The sequence below is a fragment of the Strix uralensis genome, chromosome 14 (assembly GCF_047716275.1).
Source record: "Strix uralensis isolate ZFMK-TIS-50842 chromosome 14, bStrUra1, whole genome shotgun sequence".
In the NCBI taxonomy this organism is placed as follows: Eukaryota; Metazoa; Chordata; class Aves; order Strigiformes; family Strigidae; genus Strix; species Strix uralensis.
Genome location: NC_133985.1, coordinates 20,766,533 through 20,794,027, shown reverse-complemented (window position 1 = coordinate 20,794,027; position 27,495 = coordinate 20,766,533). Strand labels below are relative to the sequence as shown.

Sequence of the window (27,495 nt, the reverse complement as noted above, 5' to 3'; positions counted from 1 at the left end):
CGCCTGCGCGCGCCGCCCGGTACTTCCGGTGCGGGGACGTCCCTCCCTCCTCACTCCCAACCCCCCCCGCCCCCCGCCGAGCTGGGCCGGGCGCTGCCGCCGCCAGACGGGCGGCACCGCTGAGCCGAGCCGAGCCCAGCCGAGCCTGTCGCCATGGCCCAGCCCGCCAGGCCCCCCGCCGGCTACCCCAGCCACAACGGCGCTGGCCAGCAGCCCTACAGCAACGGTGAGCGCGGTGCTGGGCCGCCCCGGGGGCGGTGGAGGGCCGCAGGGCCTGGCCGCGGGGAGAGGGCCTGAGGGGGGGACACACACACCCACGAACGACACGACGCTCTCGCCCCGCGGCCCTTCCTCCGGCCGCCCTGGGCCTGTTCTCCCCGGTGCTGCGGGGGTAGAGGGGCAGGCCTCGGCCCGGGGCGCGGGGGAGGGGGCCGGTGCCCGCGGGCCGAGCGGCGGGGAGGGGGTATTGGGGTGACGGGAGCGGGGGAGCAGCCGGCGGCCGCGGGGGCTCCCGGTGCGTTAGCTGCTCGGCTGGATGAGCAGGAGCGGGCGGGGGGGTCCGCGGCGGCCCCGGGGATAGGTCTGTGTCCGGTTCCAGCGGCGCCGTCCCCGCATCCCGGCGTCCCGAGGGGAAGCGCAGCTGAATTAGGGAGAAAAAAAAAAAGAAAAAAAAAAAAAGTGGGTAGCGGTGACAGACACCTTTCTGCCACCCCCCGTGGGAGCGTCACCCGGTCTGTGCGGGGGCACGGGGGCCGCTGGCTCCCCGGCCGGGACGTGCCAGGTCCTGGGGGCCGTTGGCCCGGGGTCGCGGTGGGCGGCCGGTGGGAGCGTGTCCTGCCGAAAGGGTTACCGAGAACGACGCAGAGCTGTTGATCAGGCAAAAGAAATCCTCAATTTCAGTGTTTTTTCATGACAAACGTATCCCCGCGTATATTTCTGTGTGTGTCTCGGCTTATAAATTGACAGAAGTGCCTTTCAGAAAACCTGTGTTCGTGCTACCTCGGGAAAAAGGTAGGGCCTGAGCCGCCTGGCCGCTCCCACAGCCCGAGTCCCCACGGGTGACACCGCCGAGGCGGCGGTCGGAGCCTCTGACCCTTGGGAGCGGAGCTGTACATGTGGCACCGTGGTTATCGCGGGCGGGGGACACCTCGCTGAGCGCAGGCTGCAGTGCAACGGGATTATTTATTTTTTTTTTAATCTTGTCATTCATGTGAAACCGATATTATCTTGTTCAGTGTGCTACGATCTGGGAAAGTCTTAATGACTTTCTCCCCTCAAAATACATCTTTTTCTTTTTTTTTTTAAACGAGATATTGAAGGTGAAACTGAATAACTTAACAGCCTTTTAAGCTAGGAAGAAAGAAATACAAGGCAAGCCTTGTCTCCGTATCTGTTTTCTTTGCATGTGTGGAAATCTGTGCTGTTGGAAGTATTTCCTGATTTCACATATACAGACAGCATCCTCTGCACTTGGTTCCTTAATTATATGCTTCTGTGTTTCAATAGTTGTGCTGCATCATAAGCAATTCAGTTATAATGAGATCTTTTGATTTTTTTCTGCTTTATGCATGAGTAATTAAATGGTTCAACTTGTCTTCCCCCTCCTCCTTCACAGCGCGCTTATTGCTTTTCCTCAAAGTCATCTGCAAAATGACATTTTACAAACAACTGTATGGTTGCTTATAGAGTCAAGAAAGTGGGAAGCGGCTGAATACGGTCTGAAGAGAGAGCCTCTATTCTGGAGAGCTTATAGGCTAAGCAGAGAACGTACAAAGAAAACGTTAACTAATGGAGTAATCGAGTGGGATGATTTACAGACTGGCATTGCTTTATGTTTGCTGATTTCCCTGTAGTCAGATTAAGCACGTTCTGGACAGGCAGTTGGAGGAGGAAGAAGAATTTCAGGCTACCCGGCTGTCAGGTGTATAAAAAAATAAAGAACTGAAATTTAGTTACGCAAATAGAAGGTAATAAAATTTAACAGTTGTTATGGTATGTTAGAGATAAAATTTGGGTTGCTGGCCTTTTGAATAAATTGGATTATTCACGCATGAACTGTTCTTAGCATTGTTTAAAATATACGTTGAGAAGGTGCTTGCGAGCCGTGACCTTTACAGTAAAAACAAAGCCTTTTAAAACAGTCTAGAGGGTATTGAGAGTACTATTGTGCTACTTGTAGTGGTCTGTGAGGAAGGCGAGCTGCCAACAGAACAATTAAATTGTTATATAGCTGTCAGCTCTTCCTTTCAACTTGTTGCTGTTTGCAGGTAACTCCCCGAGCTCGCGTGTCCATGAAGGCAGTAAATTGTCACAGCAGCACCGTGTGCTGACCGGGAAATTGTTTAGCACAGAGCATCAGGTTGCTTAGCAGCAACCTTCCTCTACTTCATTTGTGTTTTTCTTCTAATAGGGCCAGTATTCTGTATTCATTTAACTGCAGGTTACTAATTTGTTTTCCAGATAATAGTGCAAACCAGAAACAGTTCTTCTAGGACTGTCTTGTGCCCCTCATGACATCTTAGCATGGCACTTTGAGGTCATGAGGTGCTTTAGAAGCTGTTGGGTTTGGAAACTGGTGGGTCAAAATCAGCTGAGGTGGGTACTGGTGGTGACCAATCCTGTGGCAGTTTGGTTGGGATGCAGCTTTTCTGTGTGTTTCTTGCATCTTCCTGGAGGTTGGAGAGGTGGCGGCTGGTGAAGGTCATGTGCTAAATCACTGGCTTGGAGTAGGTGATGCTGAAATTCTGCATGGCAGAAAATACGACTTGAATCCTAGCTTCCAGCGCTAATATTTTGACCCCTCACTTTATAAAACCATCAGGTGACCTTTATATATATTCTAGTGCCATTCCTGATCTCTTAAAAATGTTCAGTGGCCTTGTGTTCCCGTAGAGGTGTCTTTACTGTTAAGTTGGTGGCCTTTCTTCTGTTACTAACTCATCTCTGTGGTCTCTGAGTGTCGGTCGTTTTGCTGCTGTGCAGGTGATCAAGCTCTTCAGTCTACGTCGAATTCCTTGTTGGCTCTTGGCTTCACAGAACAGCGCAGAAAACCAGCAGCAGCATTTGGGGAAAGCTGGGGAGCCCACATGCTCTCTGACAGGGCTCAGTAAAGAGGTCAGGTCAGGTTGAGTACCTGGCAGCAGCAGAATAGCAAGGTCTGAGAAGTCTTTGTGGACTGTGAAGCCCTTTGGAAAGGGTTTGTGCCCCTCAATGTTGTTGCTTTAGTTTTGTTGGCAGCTTTATGCAGGCTTGTCTTAAAAATATGAACTGCACATCAGCTATTGAGACTTTTCGTTATGCTTCTGACTTTAAAAATAAAAATTAAAATTTGGAACATCATGCTGTGGTACATTTGATTTTTAAAGCAAAGTGCCATAGAAAATACCAGGTTGGTCAGTTTGGGGCTTCACCTCACTGCCATTGTTTTATCCTCAAATTTATCCCTCAAGCAGGGCAGATAGTGCGTCAGAGAGCAATGCAAGTACTCTGATTCCTGCCTGGGCTACAGAGTCATGCTCTAAGGTGAATAATCAAATTATGAAATTAATTAGTATTTGTTCTGTATTTTCCATACGGCTTATAGTAACATTGTTATATCAGTGTACCAGCTGATGCACCTCCAGTCAGGAGGCCTGGCATCGCATAAGAATTCTTCATCATCCTTAAAGTTAGCAAGTTTAATTTACAATGGGTTTTGTAAATCAATTGTTGAAAACCCCTCTGATACCCTGCAGGGTAATTTTTGAAGGTGAGTCATAATTGTTAGCATTTTCATCTTTGCAAGCTTTTTGTTTAGACACCATTGATTTTAAGAGAATTATTAATTACTGAGATTTATGAGCAGCATTGTAAGGACAGTCGGGTATAACTGGATTTCCTAACTGAACGATAAGTAGTATATTGAGATTAATGGGTGGAGAATAATATGGTATATAATTTTTATGCACAAATAACAGAGGCAGTGAGGATGAGATCACTGGCACTGTAGTACTGCCTCGGCTATGTAGTTAGTGTGGAATTGTACGATATTCAGTGAAGTAACAGCTGTCTGAACTGTAGCCTGAGGCTTTCTAGGGAGTGAGGAGCTGAATGACTGGTGCAGTATTTGTCCTAACTATTTCAATGTATTCTGCATTTAGCTTGATTTATTGTCAGAAAGGCCAGAGTTCAAAGTTATTTTAACTTGGAAATGTGAACTTCCTCACCTTTTGAAATGTAACTAGAATGTTTCAATAGGAAAGCACCATTTTTGGTTTAATGTTAAATGAAATTCTGTGACTTCATTCTGGTGACAGCTGTTTCCAGTACTTATATGTTAAATACATATCCACTATCCAAGCTAATCTCTCTGGCATGTTTTTTAAAATTTAAGTGTTGAATCCCTCAGGAGTTTCTAGTCTGGAAAATTAAGTGCTTTTGTTTATCTAGGTTCAAAAAATTGTCCGAATCTTAACCAATTCTGGAAATCTGGAAAGTAGTATGGGGTTGAAAAGAAAAGAATCGTAACTCTAAACCATGAAGAGGATCTTTTCTGCTTTCAGATGTTTGACTGTGTATATGGAATGTCTCCACTATTCAAACTGTGTGTTTAGGGGGTGAGGGGAGCCACAATGTGAGTCGCTGAAAGAAATGATACAACACTGGAGAGATTTTTAGTAATTTTTAAGGAGTCGTGACTGGCTGTGGCATGTATTATCTAGTGTGTTCTGCTCAGAAGGATTTCGCTGGAAAATTTAGTGTCTCCCTTCAGAATGTCCATTTTGTTGGAATGGTGTGAACAACCTGTAGTAGTAGCTTTCTTACCGCACTGTAAATCTCACAGTATTCTGTCTCTCTGTGTTCCTGTGTAAAGCAGAAATCTGATGATGCTCTTGCCAGCACTGTTTACTGTTTGGAGCATTATTAACCTTTTTTCAACTTTTCTTTTCTTCAAATGAGTAAAAGTTTAGCTATACTGGCCAACAAATACATACAAAGCACCATTAACCTATCAGGTTTTATTTTCTTGATTGGTGAATTATTTTATGTAAAATTACCCTTCATTTCATGTTTGTGACCACTTGGCTGCTCACATGAGTGATACGCGTATGAATAGTTCTCTTACTAAAATTAACTGCAGAAACTTTGATAGATTAACTCTGTCACTTGGGAAATAGCACGGTGACCTGAGCTGTTCGTGTCTGCTGTAAACTGAAGTTTAAGTTGGTGTGGATCGTCAAGTGAAACTGTTATTACGTAATGGATGCTTCCACTTTCAGTCTGCTCGCCTGTACTACTGCCAGCTGTGTGGGAGAGCGCTCCTCTTTGGTCGGCTTGCTTTTGGGTGCTTCTGAAGATAGAAATAGTGTGGTGTGAGAATTCCAGTCCAGGAGGATGGATGGCGCTCAGGCACTGGAATGTTTAGTGGTTGCGAGGTTACTGTAAAACAAAACAGTTTGGTTTACAGTAGTTGATGGCAAAATACTACCAAATTTGTAGTACTTCTGTCACTTACACCTGATTGTTTAAAAAAACCCAAATTTACTTTTATGGCTTGGAGACTAATAAAATCCTAAGGAAAGAGATTCCCAGGAACATCTCTTATTTTAAGAAGTGATACACAACACTGACTTTCTAAAGGGTTTGTTGGTTTTTTTTTTCTTCTAGGTCCTGTTCCAAATCAGCTGATGCATCCATCAGATGGCCAGGGATATAGCCCTTCAGTTCCAGGATCGTACTCACATCAGACGCCGGCGAAGGTTCCTCCCCATCAGTCCTCTGGACAGTACAACTATAGCGGCTCTCAGAATGTTTCTCAATTAAACAATTACCAAGGACCTGGGCAGACTCTCAATAGACCACCAGTGGTACCTTTCTCCGGGTCACCAGTACAACAGACGGGTCCTGTTCCACAAGTGCTGCTGCCTGCATTGCAAAACTCAGCTGCTGTCTCATCTGCTGGTAGCTTTCCTCCTGGAGCTAGCCCACCAGTGCTTTCAAACTGGCAGTACAGCCAGACTCCGGGGAGTCAGCCAGTTGGGTCTCAAACAAGCCATTTGGCTCATGTGACGGGGACAGGGTCAGCTCAGCCACCGTCGTCATTATCAGGAAATACAAATCCTCCAGGAAATTATCAATATGCTGCTTCTCCGGGAGGTCCTCCACTTCAGAACAGCTATATGAAGCCAGGTAACCCTGACTTACTGATATTTCAGCAGTGTCTATTTCTTAAGTATCCTTTTTTAAAAAAAAAAGAATTGAGTCTCTGCAGCGGCATTTTGCTTGTGGAACGAGGTTGTCAAAGCAGATATTTTGAGCAAATGCATGTTGCAAATACTGGGGTGGTTTCTTTGGATTAGAAATGGAAGTTCTGTGCACAGGGCAGGCATTTCAGTTGGCTGAAGCAGGTAACTCCTGAATGGTGTCTCGTTTTGGGAAGCTGTGTGTGGGTAATGCTGTTTCTGTGACCTCCACCGTTCCTTGGGGTGGCTGTTGGAGCATTGGCACGCTTTGGTCAAGTGGGGACTTTAGGACTCCGTGGTTTGAAACAGCAGTCCTGTTTAATGAGTGGTCTTTTGCCGTTTAAAACTCGTTACCTTTCTGTTAATCACTTGATTCAGGTAGTTCTCTGAACAGCCTCAGTCAGGTTGATGCAAACAACTTGAGCACAGCCTGGGAAGAAAACTGAAAAGCTTTCTGTACCATTAAAACAGAGGCCAGTTGAATGGAAAGCTTCTTTCCTCCAGGCTTGGAATTTTCACTATCTAATAATAATTGTCAGTCTTTAAAAAATACTCTGAAAGCATAAGACTTCCCTTCCTGCCGCTTGTGTGCTGGTATATGCAGTGGTGAAAAGATTTTCTAAGACTAAATAGCTCTACTATGCAACTCGTGATTATTATGGAAACAAAGTTAACACCCGAGTTTCTCTTTGCCAAACTCCTGTTTGTTGTTATAGAGGATTTTCCAACTGAGTGTGCAAATAGGAGTTACAGAAATATTTTAAATGTTAAAGCAAATATTTTTTTCTTGCGAAGTGCTTTTAGCCTCATTAGAGATTTTTCTTCATGCTAGTTTTTTTGTTACATGCCTGACTAATTTTGTTATGGTGTTCAAACTGTCTTAAGCTCACAGAATTTATTAAATGATTTCTGGCAGTTTATTGGAATAAACAATTAGTGCTTTGGAGTTAGTGAGGAAAATGCTGAGAATTTTGGAAAGTGGTATATGAAATGAGAGCGAGTGTCTGGAATAAGAGAATTCTTCTATCCATTCAAAGGTGAATCCTCCTGAGCAATTTCCCAGGTAGGTTTTTCTGTAGAACAACCATCACTGTGGTCACCAGATGAGCTAAATTCATTTTAAAACTCCTTCTTAGAACAAAGCTCTGCCAGCTCCCTGCCTGCACAGCCAACTTTGGACAGCCATTAGACACAGAATCTCTTCCAAGTTCTGTGATAGTGTTGCCAGCATATAGCAATTATTAATTAGCTTTGCAGTATCAAACACTAAGTGAACAAACAGATAACTTCACTGGATGTGATTTTATTTTTTTTTCCTTCTTTTTTTTTTTTTTTTTCCTTTCCCTCCTGCCTTAAATGTGACCATACTGTGCAGGCTCATGAAGCTGCATATTCTGTGCAGTGAGGAATTCATCAGTATACTTTTGTGTATGGCTTACAGGCTTCTGTACGGTGTTAAGACCTGGTGATACCAGACAATTTGGTCTTATCTTTTGAAAGGCTAACTTTTATATTAAAATACATCGGTGTCTTCCTAGAGTTAAAGGGCAGTTTTACTGGCCTCTGGAATAATAGGGAACAAAGGGGTGGAAATGCTCTTAGGTTTGGCATTATTTGAAGGGAAGAAAAGCAGTTGGGTTTCTAAATGTGCTGGCTTGAGAAAGTCCTAGAATTTTAAAATAGAAGCAATTAAAAACTTTCCTGTGACTTCTAACATGGAGGGTTAAACATTTCAGAGGAGAAGCCCTCACACTTGCACAGCAAGTGTATTCAAACGGCACATTGCTGATGCTTTCCCAAGTGAAATCTTTTTCCCAAGCAATTTTAGTAGCTATAAAATCTGTACGTTGCTGTTTTGCATCAGATTATTGAAGTGGAAGATGATCATCCTGTCAGAAAGAATTTGTTTAGACTCTTACTAGTTCATTATTCTCTGTCTAATGTGGGGCAGTACTGTAACTTTATAAAGTCCAGACTTAGTAATTGAAGTTGGAATGCTTTCTGTACTTCTTGAAATTCTTACCAATAATAGCCACAAAAAGCTGAAAGAGATCATGGATAATAGCTACAGGAACCCAGTATGAGAAGAGCATGACAAACAATCTGAAGTTGTCAAACTCACGCTGTTTATCATTTGAATAAGAGGAATATTTAGAGTTTAAGCTGTGTGTTTTTGTAACAAAACTTTTGTGACTTTTTCAGCTGGGTTAAACTCCTCCTAAAAATTAATCTCTTTACAGGATCTGCACCTCCACCCGTGACTCAGCCTTTAACTCCACTCCACCCCCCTTCAAGGCCACCTTTAGGACCTCCACCAGTTGGTGGTCCACCTCTAATTAGGCCATCAACACTGATAGCAGGACCACCTAATACACAGTCTCTGCTAAATTCGGCTGCAAATCGAGAAGGTAAGAAATAATTTGCTCTTTTTATTGAATTTGAACATTACAACTTGCTCTAATATGCAACCTTTAAAGTCAAGTACACTGTTCTTTAGACACTCAAAATAGTAAAATTGATACTAATGCAGCATAATTTTATCTGAAAGGAGCAGGTAAGGATCTGGAAGGAAGTAAAATATTTCTTGTTGACAGCTGTTAATAAAATAAAAATAATTAACACTTCAAAATAGATTTCCAAGTGCTATGTGACATGTCCATGTCTCCCACAGTTACCATCTCTTTTTTTACTTCTAGTGTTCTGAAATGATACTGGAATTCCAATTTCTCTGCATCCCTGACTGCTGTGGAGGACAATCTGTGTATAACCTCCTGTATTGTTTTATCCTACAGGGAAAGCTAAAATGTGGACCCTGCAATTCCTTGCCTGTTTACATAGCTGTACCTTATTCTTCCCTTCTGTGTAAAATCACTGAAACACGTATCTTGGATTTGTTCATTTTCTGGAGGTTGTTACTAGAGGCTGTTAAGTGTCAGCTGTTGAAGACAGATATCTGACTTTCTCTGTCTCCTGTGGGCCCTGCACAAATATGCCATTGTTTAAGAACTCATCAGGGCTCTGTATCAAACAGACCTGCAGTTGTATTGCATTTAGTGCTCATGCTAGATGGGGCCGTGTGGTAGTTGGCAGTTTTATTTTTACATACATAGTTTGTTCTGTGAGAGCTGTTGGTTCCTTGCATGTTCAGAGTGACAGTTTCTTGTATGTAGTAGCTGTGTGAGTACAAGAACAGCATATTCAGATTTAGCTTAGTTTTGAACATATGAAATGCATTAGAAACTGCTTTTGCTTAGAAAGTCTTTTCTTCGTAATGAAGAGAAACATTTCCAGGGCCTTGGAGGGATAGAAATGTTTAGTCTGTGAAGTAGGTTGACTGCTGCATACTAGCAAGATTCAGCGTATAATGCAGGTTCCTTTCACTGGGCCATCTTTGAAGAATTTAATGACAATAAAAGTAACTTGAGTACCTACTTCTCCTTAGCAATAGGTAATTGGTTCTGTATATTTAGACATAGTTAGCTTTCAACAAGCTGCCCTTTGGGAGCACACTCTTAATTTCAAGGTTTTTCTTATCTCAGCTGGAATTTATATCTTGACTGGTATGTGACCGTATCAGAACTGTTGGCATTTGGTGAGCAGTACTGGACTAAGTGTGTAAGTGAGGGGAATTTGGTGTTTCTCTGAATTGTCAGTGGAAAAAGTTCTTCAGGGAACTCAGTACCTAAATTCCAAGGCACTTTGAAAACTGCAGCTAGCCTACAGATGCTTCTTCAGATGAGGAGGAAGTGTCCCCTGACACTTCACTGCATATCAGCTTGGAAGTTACGGCCAATACCTAATCTAAAGTAATCTTAAAAGATCATTCAACCAGGAGCGTAGGGACTTTGGTTTTCCTTGAAAAAAGATTGTGGGGTTTTATGAATGTCCTTTGTTGAGGTCATGTCAGCAGGGGAAGGAAGTGTGTGTGAGAAAGAGGCCAAGGTGTACATTTAATTCAGTTTGGTCCTGGGACAGAAACAAAGTAGATCTGAACTATGCTAACCTTAATATTCATCCAGCAAGTAGGATTTCTTTGCAGTTACCTCATTACAGCTTCTTAGTAACTTGTGAAAATTTTTACTGGGACTGTCTTTCTTAATAGGTGATGCTACATCTGCTGCCAGTGATGGGTCTGTGGTCCAAAACAGCTATGATGCAATAGAAGGTGGTGGCCTCATGGGTAAGGCTTTGGAATTAAAAATGTTTGCTATTACCTAACTTTATTTAAGAGTCTGGGAATGACAGAAGTTTAGGCATTTGTGTACAAACATATGTACTTGGTTTGATGTCTGTCTTGAAACTAAATATGAAATTAGAAGCATTGACAATAGGCATGTCTGCCTGTAAGTATGGTAAAGCAAAATTGTCTGCATTTGTCAGTTGTTTACACTTAAAAACTAAACAACAACAAAAAGCCTGCCTGCTGCATTAATGCATTGAGCAGGCTGCTGTTCTTCAGCAGTTAATTGTAAGTATTTGTCTTCTCTGCCGTTAGCGACTCCACATCCTTCTCCTGCACCCCCAAATCTTAAGATGAATAGAAGCGTTGGGTATTCTTACCCTACCTTACCTCCAGGCTACCAAAACACTTCTCCACCTGGAGCACCAGGAATGCAAGCGTCTGCTTTGCAATATCCAGATGGATCAAAACATTTCCACCAGGTAAAGATGGTCTGGTTTTTGTCTCAGTACTGCCCGTGGTGTGTGTGGGTAAAGAAAAGTGATGATTGGTGTGTGTTGTGCATCTATGGGTGCTGATTCTTTGGTTCACTGTTTGGTGTGCCATTTGTTCAATATGGTAGATGTAGTCTGAAACTAAGGTTTTTGCTGACACCTTGCTACCAGTCTGGAAAAGCTGTGTGCCAGCTCTTTCTGAAGTGTTCTATCCTTGAATCTGTTCAGAATATTCCTCTTAAAGCTTTCAGCTGCTTTTGGCTTCCCTTGGGTTGCTATTGTTAGCCGAAGTATTTGGGTTTTTTTCCTGAAATTTCAAAGCTAACTGACCAATGCTTTTGCCAGCTGAGCCTCTGTATTTCAAGAGCTTTGTAGCAAATGTATGCTGGTTTTTACCTCTGTTATGCTATATGTCTAAGTCCAAGTTTATGTAGCAAGTAGTATTTCTAAATATATCATTGTAATACAATGGCAGTTAATACACAAAAAAAAATGAAAGGGAAATATGTTTGCTTTTTAAGTGAACTGTGGGTTTCATCCAAATAATTGGTGTAAATTTTTGACATTTTATTTGACTCTAGCCTGCCCTGGGCACTAATCACTTAACTGCAGCTATGGGTGGCCTGAGTCTACAGCAAGAAGGATTAAGACCTGTGAATCTTCTTCAAGAAAGAAATATTCTTCCCACGACCCTCTTGAAGGCTCCTGTCCCAAACTTGCATGAAGACATCCAGAAGCTCAATTGTAACCCTGAGTAAGATTACCCATTTGCTATAAGTCATCAAAATTAAATGGAAGTATAAATACTGACTTGTAAACGTAACTCTTCACAAAATATCTCCTTAATTTTGTGAGTAGCAAACATTGAAAATGGAATTCACTGTGTTATGGTGAAGGCAGTAAGTGGTTTAAACATTGAAGTGAGGAAAATTACCTGTGTAGAAAGTATGAGGAAAGGCAAGGCAGCTATAGATAGGTACAATACAAAAACTTTACAATATAACTGGCCATGAGTATAACTGAGAAAAGATATAAAATAGGAGTTAACTCACTTGAGTGAGGTACACCAAAAAGATTGTGAATGCAGAAACATGAGTGACCTCTGTACTGAAGTAACCATTTAAAACAATGGAGTAAATGGAATGTCTAACAAGAGGCTGGCAGTTGGTTATTCAAGTCATATCTCTGAGGAGACCAACCAGACTGTGTATAACCAGGTGGTACTGCTTTGCAAGTCTTTTATGATAGAAAAAGGAAATAGCAGCATCTTTGTGAAGTTGGTCATTCAAACGAGCTGGACTGGATTTGCAGAAATATTGTGAACATCTGTGCTTTCTGGAAACCACTGAGTTCTGAAGTCCCTGAAATGACTGTGGGGTTGTTTATAGGGTTTTTTTGTGTAGTTTTAAGACAACTTTTTAAACTTCACTGGTTTAGATTTGTATATAAGACCACCTCAAAATGGTATTCCAAAATAACACTTAGTATATAAAGATTTGGTGAAACTTTTAAAATTGTTAGGCTTACCTTTGACTTGAGTGACTACAATGACACTCGGTTCTGTGTAAAGAACACGTGTATAAAATAACATAAGAACTCAGTATGTACTGTGGGTCAAGCTCAGACTAAAACAGTGATTTGGCAGAGTTGGAGAAGACCCTTTATCTGGAAACGGAACCATCACCATCTCTAGAAAAATATAAAGGATGCTCTGTACTACTGAATCATCATTTTATGTGAAAGCCTCTGAAAATAACCCTTTGTCCTCCATGTAGGTTGTTCCGCTGTACCCTGACTAACATTCCTCAAACTCAGGCCTTATTGAATAAAGCCAAACTTCCTTTGGGGCTCCTGCTTCATCCTTTCAAAGACTTATCGGTATGACAAATATTCAAAACTTTAAATGCTGAAATGTCAACTATGCCTGCATTAAAGTCCAGAGCTGGACAATGAGTTACAAGAGAAGGGCAAGTATGTTGGCTAATCTTGGCCCAGAAAAATTATTCTGGTAACTGGCATTTCCCTGTTCCACACAGATCATTGTAATTTTTCTGAATTTTTTCTCCCTACCATTTTTAAACTTTCAAGCCTCACTTCTTAATAAAAAAACCCTCCCAAACCTCAAAAAACCATCAGCTTAGAGGCAGCACAGCACTCGGCTGTGACAGAAGGCTAAATTCCAGTATTGCTTAGACAGCTTTATCTTGTCACATATCAGTTGTAGTTATTGATTCCCTATACCAAACCTAGTACTAATTCTTAAGAATTAACAAAGTTAAAGAGGTTTGGATGTCTTCAGGTAGCCAGGAGACTTTGTGATTTTTTAGCAGTACTTCTTTTAGGCATTGTTATTTTTCACAATTTAAGTAATTTTTCAAAGATATGCGTTTCTGATTTTTGATCTGTATTGGTCTTAAACCATCAGTGTAAAATTCAAGACTTTAGAGGCTTGAAAAGGGAACTTACGCAGTCCAATAGGTTAAAGCTCAGTTCTGACCAGTTGTTTTATTAAGGAATTGTAGGGGTGTTGTGAGGATGCAGAAATTCTTCTTCCTTCAACAAGTATGCTTTGACTAGCTAACCAGGAAGCACAGTGTAGATAATGCTGTTGTAGATGAATAGCTGTAGTGTGGTGATGCTTTAAAACAGGAAGCTTTTCTTTTCCAGCAATTGCCAGTGGTGACTTCAAGTACTATTGTGAGATGCCGTTCCTGCCGGACATACATTAACCCTTTTGTCAGCTTTCTAGACCAAAGGAGATGGAAATGCAATTTGTGCTATAGAGTGAATGATGGTAGGTTTTAAATGTGCTTATATTGCTTTAAACTGTTATGGTTAACCTATCCCACCTTGGCTTTTGAGACTGTGATATTGTTGGCCGTATCAGTTCTAGGGGTTGTCAGTCACACTGGGGCTGCGAGACATGAGGGATGTTTCCCATGGGCAGACAGTGGTGTCACTAACAAAGCACAGTAAGTGATGTGGTTTCCCAAGGTACCCTAGAAGGTGACAAAGTAGCTGCCCTACCTAGTGTAGTTCTCCAAGAAGAGTTGCCCAGAAGGCACAAAAAAGTTGATTGATTTGTTTTGAAAATGCAGCACAGCTAATACTAGTGTGAAGTAATAATATATAAACTTATCTGCATAGTTCCTGAAGAATTCATGTATAATCCTGTGACAAGAGTTTATGGAGAACCTCATAAAAGACCTGAAGTCCAGAATGCTACTATTGAGTTTATGGCTCCATCTGAATACATGGTAAGGCTTTATTTACTTCTAGTTATTATCTCCCTTTGTTTTATTTCCAGAGGGAAGTCAGAAAAAGCCTTGTTATAGAGGATGCTTTCCAGCTCAGTAGAACAGTTGCTGCCTCAAGGAGTGTATCTGAGAACTCCTGGGGAAGAACTTCAGACAGTTTTTCTCTTCTAAACATTTTTGATGTTAAAGTTCTTTTATATTTAGAATATGTAGGTGTTTGTAGGTCTTCTGGAAGAAAACTATAATTCTGGAATTACCCATTAAGAGACAGATGCATTCAGAAGTTTTAGGTATCATCTGTGTGCTGTTTTAATAGAGTTTAAACGTGCAGTGGAATGAATAAATCCAATCTAATAAATGTCATTTTGAAAATTAAAGGTAATCTTTTCTTTGCTCAGCTACGTCCACCTCAACCACCTGTGTACCTCTTTGTGTTTGATGTCTCTCATAATGCAATCGAGACAGGATACTTGAATACAGTCTGCCAGACCTTGTTAGACAATCTTGACTTGTAAGTACCTTTTTCTTAGAATCTTCTGTTTTCATTCCTCTTGTGAAACCTGTGATAGACATCAATGTGCCAGTACTTCCTGTCTAGAAGAGAAATTTTCAAGCGTTGGCTAGCAATGGCCAATGTTGTATTAAAATGTATCATGAAGCTGTAGCCTTTTTCCCATGACAGCTGCACCAGTATAAGATGTAATTTTGAGGCTTGTCTGGCTCTTTCCTATCTGCCTCACCAATCCCAAAAAGGAATAAACATCATGTTTATGATGTCTTTTGAACTGTATTTTTTAAAAGCTGAAATTTAGAGAAGTATTTGCTGAAAGGAATGCATACATCTAATAAACTTTTCATAAAATACATGCTGTTTGAACTTATATAAATGCAGCTTGTTTCTTTTTTCCATTTCTTATTACCTCTTAAATGTCTTGAGTATTTGCTAGGTGATTCTACTATGAGCTACTTTTCCTTTTTTTTTTTTTCCTCCAAAATGACTTAGTCAAGCTATTGCAATGTAGTTGTTAAGCTAACTACTTGGTAACAACCTTGGACAGGTGCAATGGATGTTTTTAAAAAAAAAAAAAAGCCTGCAGAAATGAAATTTCATCTTGCTGAACACCGTATGTCTCATTTTTAGGCTTCCTGGGAACACTAGAACAAAAATAGGCTTCATAACGTTTGACAGCACAATCCATTTCTACAGTCTTCAGGAAGGTCTCTCTCAGCCTCAGATGCTTATAGTTTCAGATATTGAAGGTATGCAGAAATAAATTCTGTGATTCTATCTACTAATGATTGCTGGTTTTGACAGCCTTTTTAAAAAGTACCTCTGGTGGGAATTTCTAGATCAGATCATTAGGGACTTCTAAAGCCATTACTAGAGACACTAATGTCAGCAATGTTGTAGCTGCTCATGACAAAACATGAAGACAGCCTTTCTAACTTCTAGTTTAATTTGTACAATTATCTAGATTTCTCTTAGGATCCCAAATACTGATGCTTGGTAACTTGCTATAGATTCTGTAGTGACTGATGCTTAGTGCTTGTTCTTCTGCCTTTAGTTTCAAGTCACCTTTCACTGCATGTTAAAGGGCAGGGCAGAACGAACAGTAGCAAATCTTGATTATGTGTTTTTTACTTAACGGTCTTGATTATCCTTCAGCCCTGTCGATTACTACTCTGACGTGGCATTCAAGCCACACGTATGCTTATGAGGAAAAAAAGAAATCCGCATAATTATGTTTAAATGAGTGTACACACTGATCCATGTTCTTTTTTCAGTAGCTATAATGGTTGGCAAATACAACTGGGGGAAGCTTGATGTGTTTTTAAAAAATAACCTAAATACTTTTTTTTTCCTTCCAGATGTATTTATACCAATGCCAGAAAACTTACTAGTAAATTTAAATGAAAATAAAGAGGTAAGAACTACCTTAAATGACTAATGATATTCACATAGTTTGGGATATGCTTGATAATTTCTGGATTACTTAATGCTCTTTAACACCTACGGTTTACATGCTAAGTTTGAGGTGGAAAAAGAGGTATTTTAATTTTATCTGTGTGACTAAACTTTTGCCAATCTGAAACAAGACAGTACTGGACTTTTGCTAGGGCTTTTTCTTTACTACCTTTATATTAGGAGTGTTCAGCAATCAGCTCTATAAAGAAGAACATTCCAAAGACTCCTAGTCTTAATGCTTTTGTTTTCTCAATTGTAGCTAATTCAAGATCTGTTGAGGACCTTGCCACAGATGTTTACCAAGTCCCTGGAAACTCAGAGTGCTCTGGGACCTGCGTTACAGGCTGCCTTTAAACTGATGTCCCCCACTGGAGGTAGAATCTCTGTCTTCCAGACACAGCTTCCATCTGTGGGAATGGGAGCACTGAAGTCACGAGAAGAGCCAAACCAAAGAGCAACTGCAAAGGTTAGAAAAGCAAAAAGGTTGAGAGAACTGATTGCCCTGTTCTCTACATGTAGGTAGTTCGGGAATTGCCTGTTCTGCGTTAATGTTGTGATTCTCTTGTTGACCTAACCTTCCTTTGTTAAGGTGGTAGAAAGAACAAAAAAAACTCCCAAGCACTATAAACACAGATTAATGATCTGATTTTTTTTAAAGATATCACTCTAATCGGTGATGAAGAATCAATTATTAGCCTGAAAACAGGCAATAAGTGTGTTAATCTGTTTGAATTTCCTTTGCATTTTGTAATACTCCCTTGTATTAACAGGACATACATCTGACACCATCGACTGATTTTTATAAGAAGTTAGCCTTGGACTGCTCAGGGCAACAGGTTGCAGTGGATTTATTCCTTCTTAGTGGACAATATTCTGACTTGGCTTCTCTAGGTAAGTCATTAAGCTGTTTTGGGGCATGTGACTCTTGTCCTTTTGGCAAATGCATAGAATCTACATTAACATTTAGTATATGAACCTGATTTGAATTAATCTAGTACTTCAAGATGCAAATTCATCCTTGATGAGCAGTGTCAGTGAATAGAATGTAATCTTTCAGTCCTCCCTGATTTAACCTAGCTGTTCTCATATTCTCCCTTAGTGAGACAGGATTTTTGTGATCCTGGTATAAGTGGCTGAAATACTTTCATTCTTGTATGCCTTTTAACAGTCAGTGTAAACATCTTCAGAGTAAGCTTCATTAGCATTTTAATTATATTTTCTCTATTTGACCAACTTTCAAGTGACAAAGTACCTGTCATTTTAGGCCAATGGAAAATTATTTCACACCTGAAACTACATACGTACTTGAACATGTAGTTGTGTTCCATCTGTGTCTCTATATGCAGGTCTGTAACTGTGTAACAGAGCTACCTGCAGGTGTGAACAGTTTAATAATTAAAGAGAATATTGCATTCAACTGGTATATTTAAAGACCACAGCGGCAACTGTCTGCACTCTGCCAATGCATGTTGGTTTTGTTTCAGGTTGTATATCAAGGTATTCTGCAGGTAGTGTCTATTACTACCAGTCTTACCATCATAAACACAACCCTGTCCAGGTGGAGAAATTGCAAAAGGAGCTGAAACGATATTTAACTAGAAAAATTGGGTTTGAGGCTGTCATGAGGATAAGATGCACCAAAGGTCTGAACGCAGTTTTTTGGATTTTGGGTGGGGGGCAAAGGGGAAGAGGGTGTTTGCTGTTATTTGGGTATGTTGGTTTGGTATTTTGGCTGTTACGTAAGCGTAAATGGTTAAAAGACAAAGATTAGAAAAGTAAAGTTCAGTGCCAGGAATCAGACCATTTATTAAAGACTGTATTTGAAGTATCTGTAGTGGCATCCAAGTTCCATTCTGCAGTTGTTAAAACTGGAAATTTCAACGAGGGACCGTTTTTATAGTCTAGAGATTTACTACTATTCTGCATTGATTTGACTTCCAGATTCCTGCCTTCTGCTAGGCTTTGTGGATTCTATGGACTAGCTGTCTGTTCGGGATATTCACCTTTCCTGAAGATACTTCTATTTCATTGAGAAGGACCTCAACATTCTGATACAGAGCCATCTATCAGTGATGGCAGACGTGTGTCTGTACTTCGTGACTACAAAAATAAAACTGATTCAATACAATGCTTATCTTGTAGGTCTTTCCATTCATACTTTCCATGGGAACTTCTTCGTACGATCTACAGACTTGTTGTCATTACCCAACGTGAATCCAGATGCGGGGTATGCTGTGCAGATGTCAGTAGAAGAGAGTCTTACTGATATGCAAGTTGTTTCTTTTCAGTCAGCGCTCCTGTACACATCCAGCAAAGGTAAGATACCTAGGTCGTGTTTGCTGTGTGTTATAACAGTGCAGTATTCAGATGAGTCTTTCCGTGTCCATTTACCAGCTGCAGTTCAGTTGCTGTAACTTACACAAACTATTTTCTCTATCAAGATCACAGCTGTGATGTGTTACTGCATGTTGTTGATGTTATTGCTTCTTCCGGTTTCTTGGGAAACTTAGTTCTGGTCTGAAAATAGGTAGACTTAACCCAGAAACTGAGAACTAATTGTAAATGCTACTGGAAATGGCCTGAATCACCACTTGTATGACAAATTAGATTAAATCTTAATATTTTTTTTTGCCATTGAGTAAACAGTGGCATTTCTTGTATTGTTTTTAAAACAAAAGTTGTGTTTGGAGACTAGAGTGTTCTTTTCTTACAGGCGAAAGGCGAATTCGTGTCCACACTATGTGCTTACCTGTTGTAACAACACTGAGTGATGTCTATCTAGGGGCAGATGTACAAGCCATCACCGGGCTGTTAGCCAATATGGGTAAGCATGATAAGAGCTTGTTTGGATAGGTATGGATGGTAGCCCTAAAGCTCTGAGCAGTAATCCTCTGGGAAGTAACATTACAAGAAAAGATTCTCTTTTTCTAAGAGTGCTTTCCCAGTTGCAAACCTAAGAGGGTTGTTTTTTTTTAATGCTTGGCTTAGGTAAAGTATCACAGAATCATCTCGGTTGGAAAAGACCTTGAAGATCACCTAGTCCAACCCTTAACCTAACATTGACCATTCTCAACTCCACCGGATCCCTCAGTGCTATGTCACTGTGACTCTTGAATGCCTCCAGGAATGGGGACTCCCCCCCTGCCCTGGGCAGCCCATTCCAATACCCAACAATCCCTTCTGGAAAGAAATCCTTCCTAAGAGCCAGTCTGACCCTGCCCTGGTGCAGCTTGAGGCCATTGCCTCTTGTCCTATCGTTTGTTACTTGGTTCAAGAGACTCATCCGCCCTCCCTGCACCCTCCTTTCAGGGAGTTGTAGAGGGCGATGAGGTCTCCCCTCAGCCTCCTCTTCTCCAGACTAAGAAGTGTAGCTGTATGTAGTCACCTGGACTTAGTCTGGTGCATCATCATGGGCCCCTGGCTTTTTTCCAGCATCACTTGTCTTGGCTTCCTCTATAGTGTAGTAGAAGCTTATGAAGATGCACAGCAGTATATGTTAAAATGATAAAAGTTAGCATATGTGACTGTATTCCTACCAAGGGAGAAAAAGTCTCTTATTTGAGCTTTGTACTCTTATTTTTAGCTGTGGACCGATCAGTTTCTGCTACCTTGAGTGATGCTCGGGATGCCTTGGTCAACGCGGTGATAGATTCTTTATCTGCTTACCGTTCGTCAGTCCTGAGCATTCAACAGCCTGGGCTCATGGCCCCCTACTCTCTACGCCTCTTTCCACTTTATGTGCTGGCACTCTTAAAACAGGTAAGCGTTAAAAGGACGCTGTGCAAGGGGATGATTGTCTGTTTGGCATGTCAACCTGAAATAAAAGGACATTTTTGTGATGTACAAAATAGCATCTATCTTCTCTCTCAGTATTTTTGTAGGACTCGATTTTGAGAATTGTTTGATTCAGATTGTTTAATAAAACGAGCCTTCCTGCAATTTCCAATTAGAGTACTGAGATATTTTACAGATTTGAGAACAGTTCTTCTTGCACAGATAAGAGTCCTCTCAGGATAATAGTTCCATTTCTCTGCACCCCAGAATTTGATGACTTGAAAGGTCCGTGTAGAACAAAGCCTGTTTAATTGTTTCTTAGGCCGGAGTGGGTAACATACAATTTTACAGGTGGTGAACATGTATGTGTTTTTATCATGGAGTCTGTTATGTTGTGAAAAATAGAGGAATTTGGAGAATTTTATGGAGCAAACGTATCAGGGTAATGGATGAGCCTTCTGCTCTTGCCTGCAGAGGAGAGCAATAGGGGACAGAGAAGATATTTAAAGAATATCACTGTGAAGAATGATCTAGTTGAGAAGCGGGAGTTTAGAAGTGTGTATAAAACCAAAAGTGTAAGTGTTTTAAGCAAAGGAATAGGAAAATACTAAAGACACTGACTAGTCTAGAAAATGTGGCAGGGTACTGGTAGAGTGTTTTTTCAGGAATCCAATTTTTGTGCGTTCCTGGAAATGTAGATCCACACAGCAGTTCAGTGTGGATTAAAAGAGAGCTAGCTGGCTGGCAGAGAGGTTGTTAACTGGCTGTTCTTGCAAAAGGCTTAAAGCATTTCACAATATTTGCTCAATGTAATTATTTTTTGACTGGATTTCTCTGAACTGATACTGAAAATTATTTTAAGTGTTGGACAAGCTGGCTTTCTGTTCTACAGAGAATCTTCGGATTCATACCTCTTGATAAAGAATTAATCAGCATGTTGCTACAAGCATGTTCATGCTGACATTTGAGCTTTTTCATGTAGAAGACTTTGTGTTTGACCCAGTTAGGTGGGAGGAGCAAGCCCTTGTTTCAGTTATAGCTGGGGTTTTTTGTCCCAACAAGCCAGGACGATATCTTTCCTGTAAATCCAGAATTACCTAAGATTCTGTATATTGAAGTCCATCGTAAACTGCTCCAATATTTATTTTTTTAAATTCCCTCAAGTAGCATTTTTGAGGTGTATGTTAGGAGAGACATATTTCAAGATGCTTTCATCTCAGCCGTACTGCTCACCAGAAAGGATTGATGGTGCAAGGTCATGGTTAATTCTAGAGCCCAGAAATGGGAATAAGGAGACTTGTATGATTTGTATGTGAAACACTGAAGAGAACTATGGAGAAGTAAAATAGCAGTGGTAAAATACCATACCATGAGAAAATACTTATGGCTCATCTCTAAGACTTAAGTTTAAGTTAGAAATAAACAATAGATGGTGTGCTAAGTACAGCTTATCTCACTTTGTTTTAATGGCCAAATTAAATGCCTGATTGTTTGCAGAAAGCATTTCAAACTGGGACGAACGCACGTTTAGATGAACGCATTTTTACCATGTGTCAAGTGAAAAACCAGCCCCTTGTTTACCTCATGCTGATGACACATCCCAGTCTGTACAGAGTTGATAACCTCACAGATGAGGTGAGTATTTGCGTTGCTGCATGGTCTGTGTTCCTGATCCCAAAGATTTGTATGATGTGAAAATAAATTTGTGTTAAAATTCACACAGGTTTCCCACGTTAAAGCTGTGTAGCTAGAATTTACTCTTTCATATTTTTCCCATTTGTTGCATTTATGCATTTGTTATGTGGGACTGGAATGATGAATTCTGGAGAGAAGCTGTGCTCTGGCTATGGATGGATGGGGAAGGGTTTTTCCTAACTTATTTCACTTTTTGCCTTATGTCATTATCTTGCACTATAAATCACATGTATGTGAAGACAGTATAACATATGCTTTAACTTTTTGTCCCTCTGTAGCTTCCTTTATTTCAAAATGTCAAAGTGGTTCTGTGAACAGTGAGAGAAAATAAGAGCCTGAGTAGAAATCACATCTTCTGTACGTAACAAATCTGATAGTCCAGAACTAATTAGCTAAGATTAAGTTGATGAAGTACACCCCCTCTAAATAAAATTTTTAAGAGATTTATTAGTAAATTATGCATTTGAAGTATGACTTGAACTAAACTGAGAAAAAGGGTCCAGCTTCACTATTCAGTGTAATACGTCCTATTCGTCCTTATCCTTCTGGTTTTGTGCCTGTTTCAATGCATCGGGATGTGAACCACTGTGTTTTCTTTTTGCTTTTTACTTTAGGGGGCTCTTAACATAAATGATAGAACTATACCTCAGCCACCCATTCTCCAGCTGTCAGTGGAGAAGTTGAGTAGGGACGGTGCTTACCTTATGGATGCTGGCTCTGTAAGTTGTGTGCTGCTGGGGATTTTTAAAATGTATCCAAATTTACTTGACGTGTTCTTTATGAGAGCTCAAAACGTGTAGGAGACTGAGGTGTGGTTTTGCTTTGGATTAATGTTGTTATCACTGGGTGTCTTTCAGGTAATGTTTCTGTGGATTGGGAAGAACTGTGGGCAGAGCTTTATCAACCAAGTCCTTGGAGTTCCAAATTACGGCTCAGTACCACAGAACATGGTACGTGCTTGCTTTGCTGTACGCCAGTCGTACAGTGCTGCCAGAATATTATTTTCACAAGAACTAAAATACCACTATTCAAATACTAGCTCTCTAGTTATTATTCACTATAAATCCAGATTCAGGGAAAGAAATAATTTCTCTTACCTCTCTCAGAGTTTCTTCAGGCTAAAACTTTATAGATCTTCCCATGAAAGTACAGTAAGAAGAGGCTGGCAATGATTAAGTTTCTCAGAACTGTGGGAGCAGACCGAGAGTACCTGTGAATAGTAAGCACAGTGGGTTAGTGAGAAATCCTTCGGTTTCTGTGATAAAACAGGTATCGATCACAGCTCTGATCACCGTTCTGATAGCCAATTGCTGATACCAGTTTGCTGCACTTGACTGTTTCAAGCTCTTTCCAAGGAGACTAGACTAAAACTATACATCACAAAACGTATCTACCTGGGTTTCCTTCATACCTGATTAGGATAGAGTTGGGCTATTTTAAGTGTTTCTTTTATTGTTTTTTCTGAAAAATACCATGTACGTATTAATGATACCCTTTGCCTCTTAGACGCATCTCCCAGAACTTGAAACTGCAGAGTCCATCAGAACAATAGCTTTCATTTCTTGGCTGAGAGAACAGAGACCCTTCTTTCCTATACTATATATAGTAAAGTAAGTATTTTTTAAGTCTTTGTGTTTCTTTAGGGACCTCTTAACAATGCATATTTGGATATCATGTACTGAACTTTCTTAATGGAAGTTTTAACAATAGCGCATGCTGTGCCTAACAGATTTGACAACAGATGTGACTTGTTATGAGTTGTCTCCAATTAGAATTTCCACAGACTAAAAAAGACTAAATGTCAGAACAATCTTTAGTTGAAGTAAATGCTGATAAGTGCACTTGCTAAGATTAATCACAAGGGCTATCTGAGATCCTCTTTTCCTACATCCTTAAGCTCTTGAGATATCTTGCCACTTGACCCGTAACTTTATTAATGCATTGCACTGTAGATCTTGACGACTGTTTATTTCACTCAAACACTTATATTTTCATTTTTAAGGGATGACAGTCCATTGAAATCAAGTTTTCTGCAAAATATGATTGAAGACAGAACAGAATCAGCCTTATCATACTATGAATTCCTCCTTCATATACAGCAGCAAGTGAATAAATGAAACACTAGCCTTTGGCTCACTTCTTTAAGGAAAGATTTTGCAGTAAAGAACGATTGTGCTTGTAATATCTTCATTAAATCTGTGGCCTGAGGCAGTTGATGAGAAGTTCTCACTGTGATTTCAACGAACTAAAGCAAATAAAGGACCACATCTGAAAATCAAATGTGCAACTACATAATATTGTACCTTAAAAAAAAAAAAAATCAAACTGTTGGAACTGGTTGAGCACCTTTAATTTGCTGCAAATCATGTTTTTACTGTAAGTAGTTGCAGCATGAAGTACATTTACAAAGGCAATACTGAAAAGGTGAAATACATTTTGTAAAATAAAGAGTTCTTTGTTGTTCAAAATGTATATTTCTGTAACTCTCTGCCTTTTATTTTTTTTTTTTTTTTGCTGCTAGATATAAAACCTCACAATACTGATCATGATTTGCAGGGAAATTCTTTCTAAGTGCATCCAGTGATTACAGACAGAGCATCTCAATGTTCAACTTAATGCTTAAAGTAGCAATGAAACAACTGTTCATTGTGAAACGAACAAATACTTATGAAATGTAGAATCCAGTGCTTGGATTGGATTATGGCTAATAGGACTAAAGGTAAGCTTAAGCCAGACAAGATGGCTGAATTTGTTAAAGCTTTTAAAAAGTCAGTATTCTAATTAAAAAATAGTGGGGAGGAGCGGGCCCTGTATGAGACATATTAAAAAGCCAGTGGCTGAATCAGCAGCAAAAGTAGACTTAGGTAGATGGCAAGCTTTGTTTTTCTTCAGTGAAAGGAATAGTTTTCATTTCAGTTTGTGAATGGTGTGGGAGGGGAAGGGCAAGGAAGGTTCTCTCAGATTTTTTTGGTTTCCATTTAGTAGACTTTTGGCTCTTGTTTACATTAACTGAATGTTAGGCCCCTAAAATCTAGTGTGTTTCTGAAGTGGGTTTGTATGACAGCACTTCAAACCTAACGTTTTGAGACAACACTGAATATTCTGACATTAAAATTGGAAAAGAAATGATTTTTCCAAAGACAAAAATCTATTACGTTTGAAGATTTGTTTATGGTTTGAGACATGCTTGAAGTTTTCAAAAATTACTTTTTTTTTTTCTTACTGCAGCTGTGTAATGAGCCTAGGTCCAAAGCCAGTGTGCACCAAATAAAAGCTTTAAATATACTCTCAGATCCCTGTCAGATATACAGATGGAAGTTGACATTGGACTTGAAGTGAAAATTTATATACAAAGATATTTAAATTATTTTATAGAAGTGTATTATAATTGTTCTGGTTTGGAGATTAAGCTATCATTGATAGCTACCAACGTAAAGAGTATTTAAGTTACCGTATCCCTGTGCCCGTGGAAGTGTTTCATATGGAAAAATCTTGGTTTGTTTTTTTGTTCACTGGTGGTAAGCTTAAAGGTCCCGCAAAACCTACTTCCTGGGGCAAGTAACTTGAACAGGTGAAACACGAGTGGTCAAACACGTACTGTGATTAGGCTAGTTAACTTACATTTTGTGATACAAATGTCAAAGGACATCATAGGGTAATCATTTGCTGCCATTTCAGGCTGTAGCTGCACGTGATTGTCAGGAGTTGCCTTATTTCAGGGGAGGAGTTTCTTTGGGGAAATTGTTCTTGTGACTTGAGCACAAGAAGCTAAAATTCAGAACAATGTCTAAAATAGCATGAAAAGACTATTATAGAACCAATTTAAGCTTCCCTGTCTGCTGCCTCCATAGCAAACAGGAGTATATTTACTTGAACAGCTTTTCAGAGAATTGCACAGTTTCTAGTCATAGTGAAGAGGTTTTTTTAAGTTTTGACAGTCTGATTTTTTTGTTTTTGTTTTTCTGGGGGAAAGGGGCTCTTCATTTAAATCATAAATGGAAGCTATGCACTTGCATAGGTTATGACTTACAACTTGTGTTTTGGGTGTATTATCACTCGGATGTTGAAAATCATCCTTGCATCTAACAGCCCACCCAAAGTCTGTTTCTTACTATGACTGTATTTTGCTACTATATCCCTTATTTTTTTTAAAAAAACATAAATGTTGGAGATGGCTTCATTGCTTTACGTACACCAGACTAATGGCTAAAGATGTCAGTCCTTGTGGCAATTAACAACTCTGAAGTAGAGTCCCTAAGTTTTACAGAGCAAAACATTATAAACAAGAATCAGATGAACCCTCTTGGAGTTCTCTTCACTTTGGAAGAAATTCTGTGTTGAACTTCGTTAGTTTATTCCCTCGCAGAGGGAAAGGCCTGCTGGTTCACCTTGTATTGCTGTAAGGGCAGGACAGGACAGATGAACACACAAACTACCTGTGACGTGTCATTTTTACATACAGTTGAAAAATGAGGACACTGAAGATGAACTGCAAAAATAGGCAAGAGTGGCTCTGGTGCTTAGATCTCAGCATGACAACTCCACCACTGCAAATGTACTCTATTTTTCTAGTTGAAGACTTTTTTTTTTTAAACTACTTCTGTATTTGACACATTAGTGTTCAGCCAACATTGTTACCATCCATTTTCCTTTGCTTTCATTATCTTTTTTAATTTAATATATTTGAGTCTTAAGTCCACATAGACTGTGTTGCAATAACTAGAATGATTCACTTTTATTTAGAATTAATTTCTTAACAGAATTTAATCAAAGATACAGAATGGCTGTTAAATAAGGGACCATTAAATGTGATTTTAAGGTTCTGTTTACTATTATGGATGTAATCCTTATAGTAAATTTAATTTTGTAAAGTAGTGTATAATATTGTAATATTAAATCTTTGTTTTCTGAACTCAAACATTTGATCTTCAGTATGAAGTTATAAATCTTCCCCCTTCTGAATTTGAGACAGGATTTACTTGTCCTCCTTTTTACAGTTTGTAATTTTCACTGTTTTATTCCTGTAAAAAGTCATTTGTAACACATGCAAATGCTTATTTTATCTGTGCTAATTTATCAGATTTGGCTACTCAATAAAAATTAACTGAAAGAACTCATGTAAGTCCATCAGTCCTTTCTTATAAATAAAACCAGAATAATGTATTTGATCAATTGACATAAATACCGTGTACCAACGAGTGATAAATTCTACTTTTAGCTAAAACATAATATTTAGATGATACAACCTGAGAGGGAATTTAAGAAAATTAGTTCCAGCTGACTCAAACTTTTCTTTTGTCACTGGCAGTTTTTTGTCCCTCCAGAGCATCTCTGTCAGTCAGCATTGTTATTCAGTCCTACCTTGGGGTTTGTTCTTCCAGTCAGCCCACAGTGGTGCTGTACCCCCCCCCCCCCGTGGTACCCTGCCACGTGGCTGGAAGTTGGTCTCAAGAGCCAGCTGACATTGATGGTTGGAATTTAGCCTTCAGCAGTGTTCCCAAGGTGGTGATCAATTTTATTATAGGTAATCCTGTATCTTCATTTAACAACCTATTCTTTCAACACCTTTTTGTAAAAGTCATTCCATCTTATGCTTGCTAATTTTTTTATGAGCTGTCATCACTGCTGCTTCTGGTTCATCATACGTAAGTTAATGCATGAGATTGGCACTTTGACCTCTGTATTTAATAGTTTTTGAACACAGAATGTTATCATTCTCTATATCAATTAGTATTGTAGAAATATTGATTAGACTTGTCAGCACAAAGTTTTTCCCCGATACATGCAACAATCTGTCCTGCTGCTGCTGCATTTCCCCCCTCTGTCTGGGCTCGGCATTCAACAGGCAGCCATGCTAGCACCGGTCTTCAGAACTCCAAGTACAGGATCTTGGAGCCGAGTCCTGCTT

At 39.9% G+C, this 27,495-nt stretch overlaps 1 protein-coding gene across 1 annotated transcript; it reads left to right on the top strand.

Moving 5' to 3' along the window:
* Positions 1-76: 76 nt before the first annotated feature.
* Positions 77-26,704, top strand: SEC24A (SEC24 homolog A, COPII coat complex component). The gene is made up of 23 exons (XM_074883330.1): positions 77-226; positions 5,647-6,168; positions 8,462-8,629; positions 10,324-10,401; positions 10,717-10,883; positions 11,477-11,649; positions 12,671-12,773; positions 13,563-13,689; positions 14,043-14,152; positions 14,551-14,663; positions 15,294-15,412; positions 16,022-16,077; positions 16,378-16,584; positions 16,889-17,009; positions 17,603-17,761; positions 18,261-18,434; positions 18,832-18,942; positions 19,702-19,877; positions 21,390-21,527; positions 22,202-22,306; positions 22,445-22,537; positions 23,094-23,197; positions 23,590-26,704. Exons 1-23 carry the CDS (start codon positions 154-156, stop codon positions 23,702-23,704), a joined length of 3,312 nt encoding a protein of 1,103 aa, XP_074739431.1. The 5' UTR covers positions 77-153; the 3' UTR covers positions 23,705-26,704.
* The last annotated feature ends 791 nt before the right edge of the window (positions 26,705-27,495 follow it).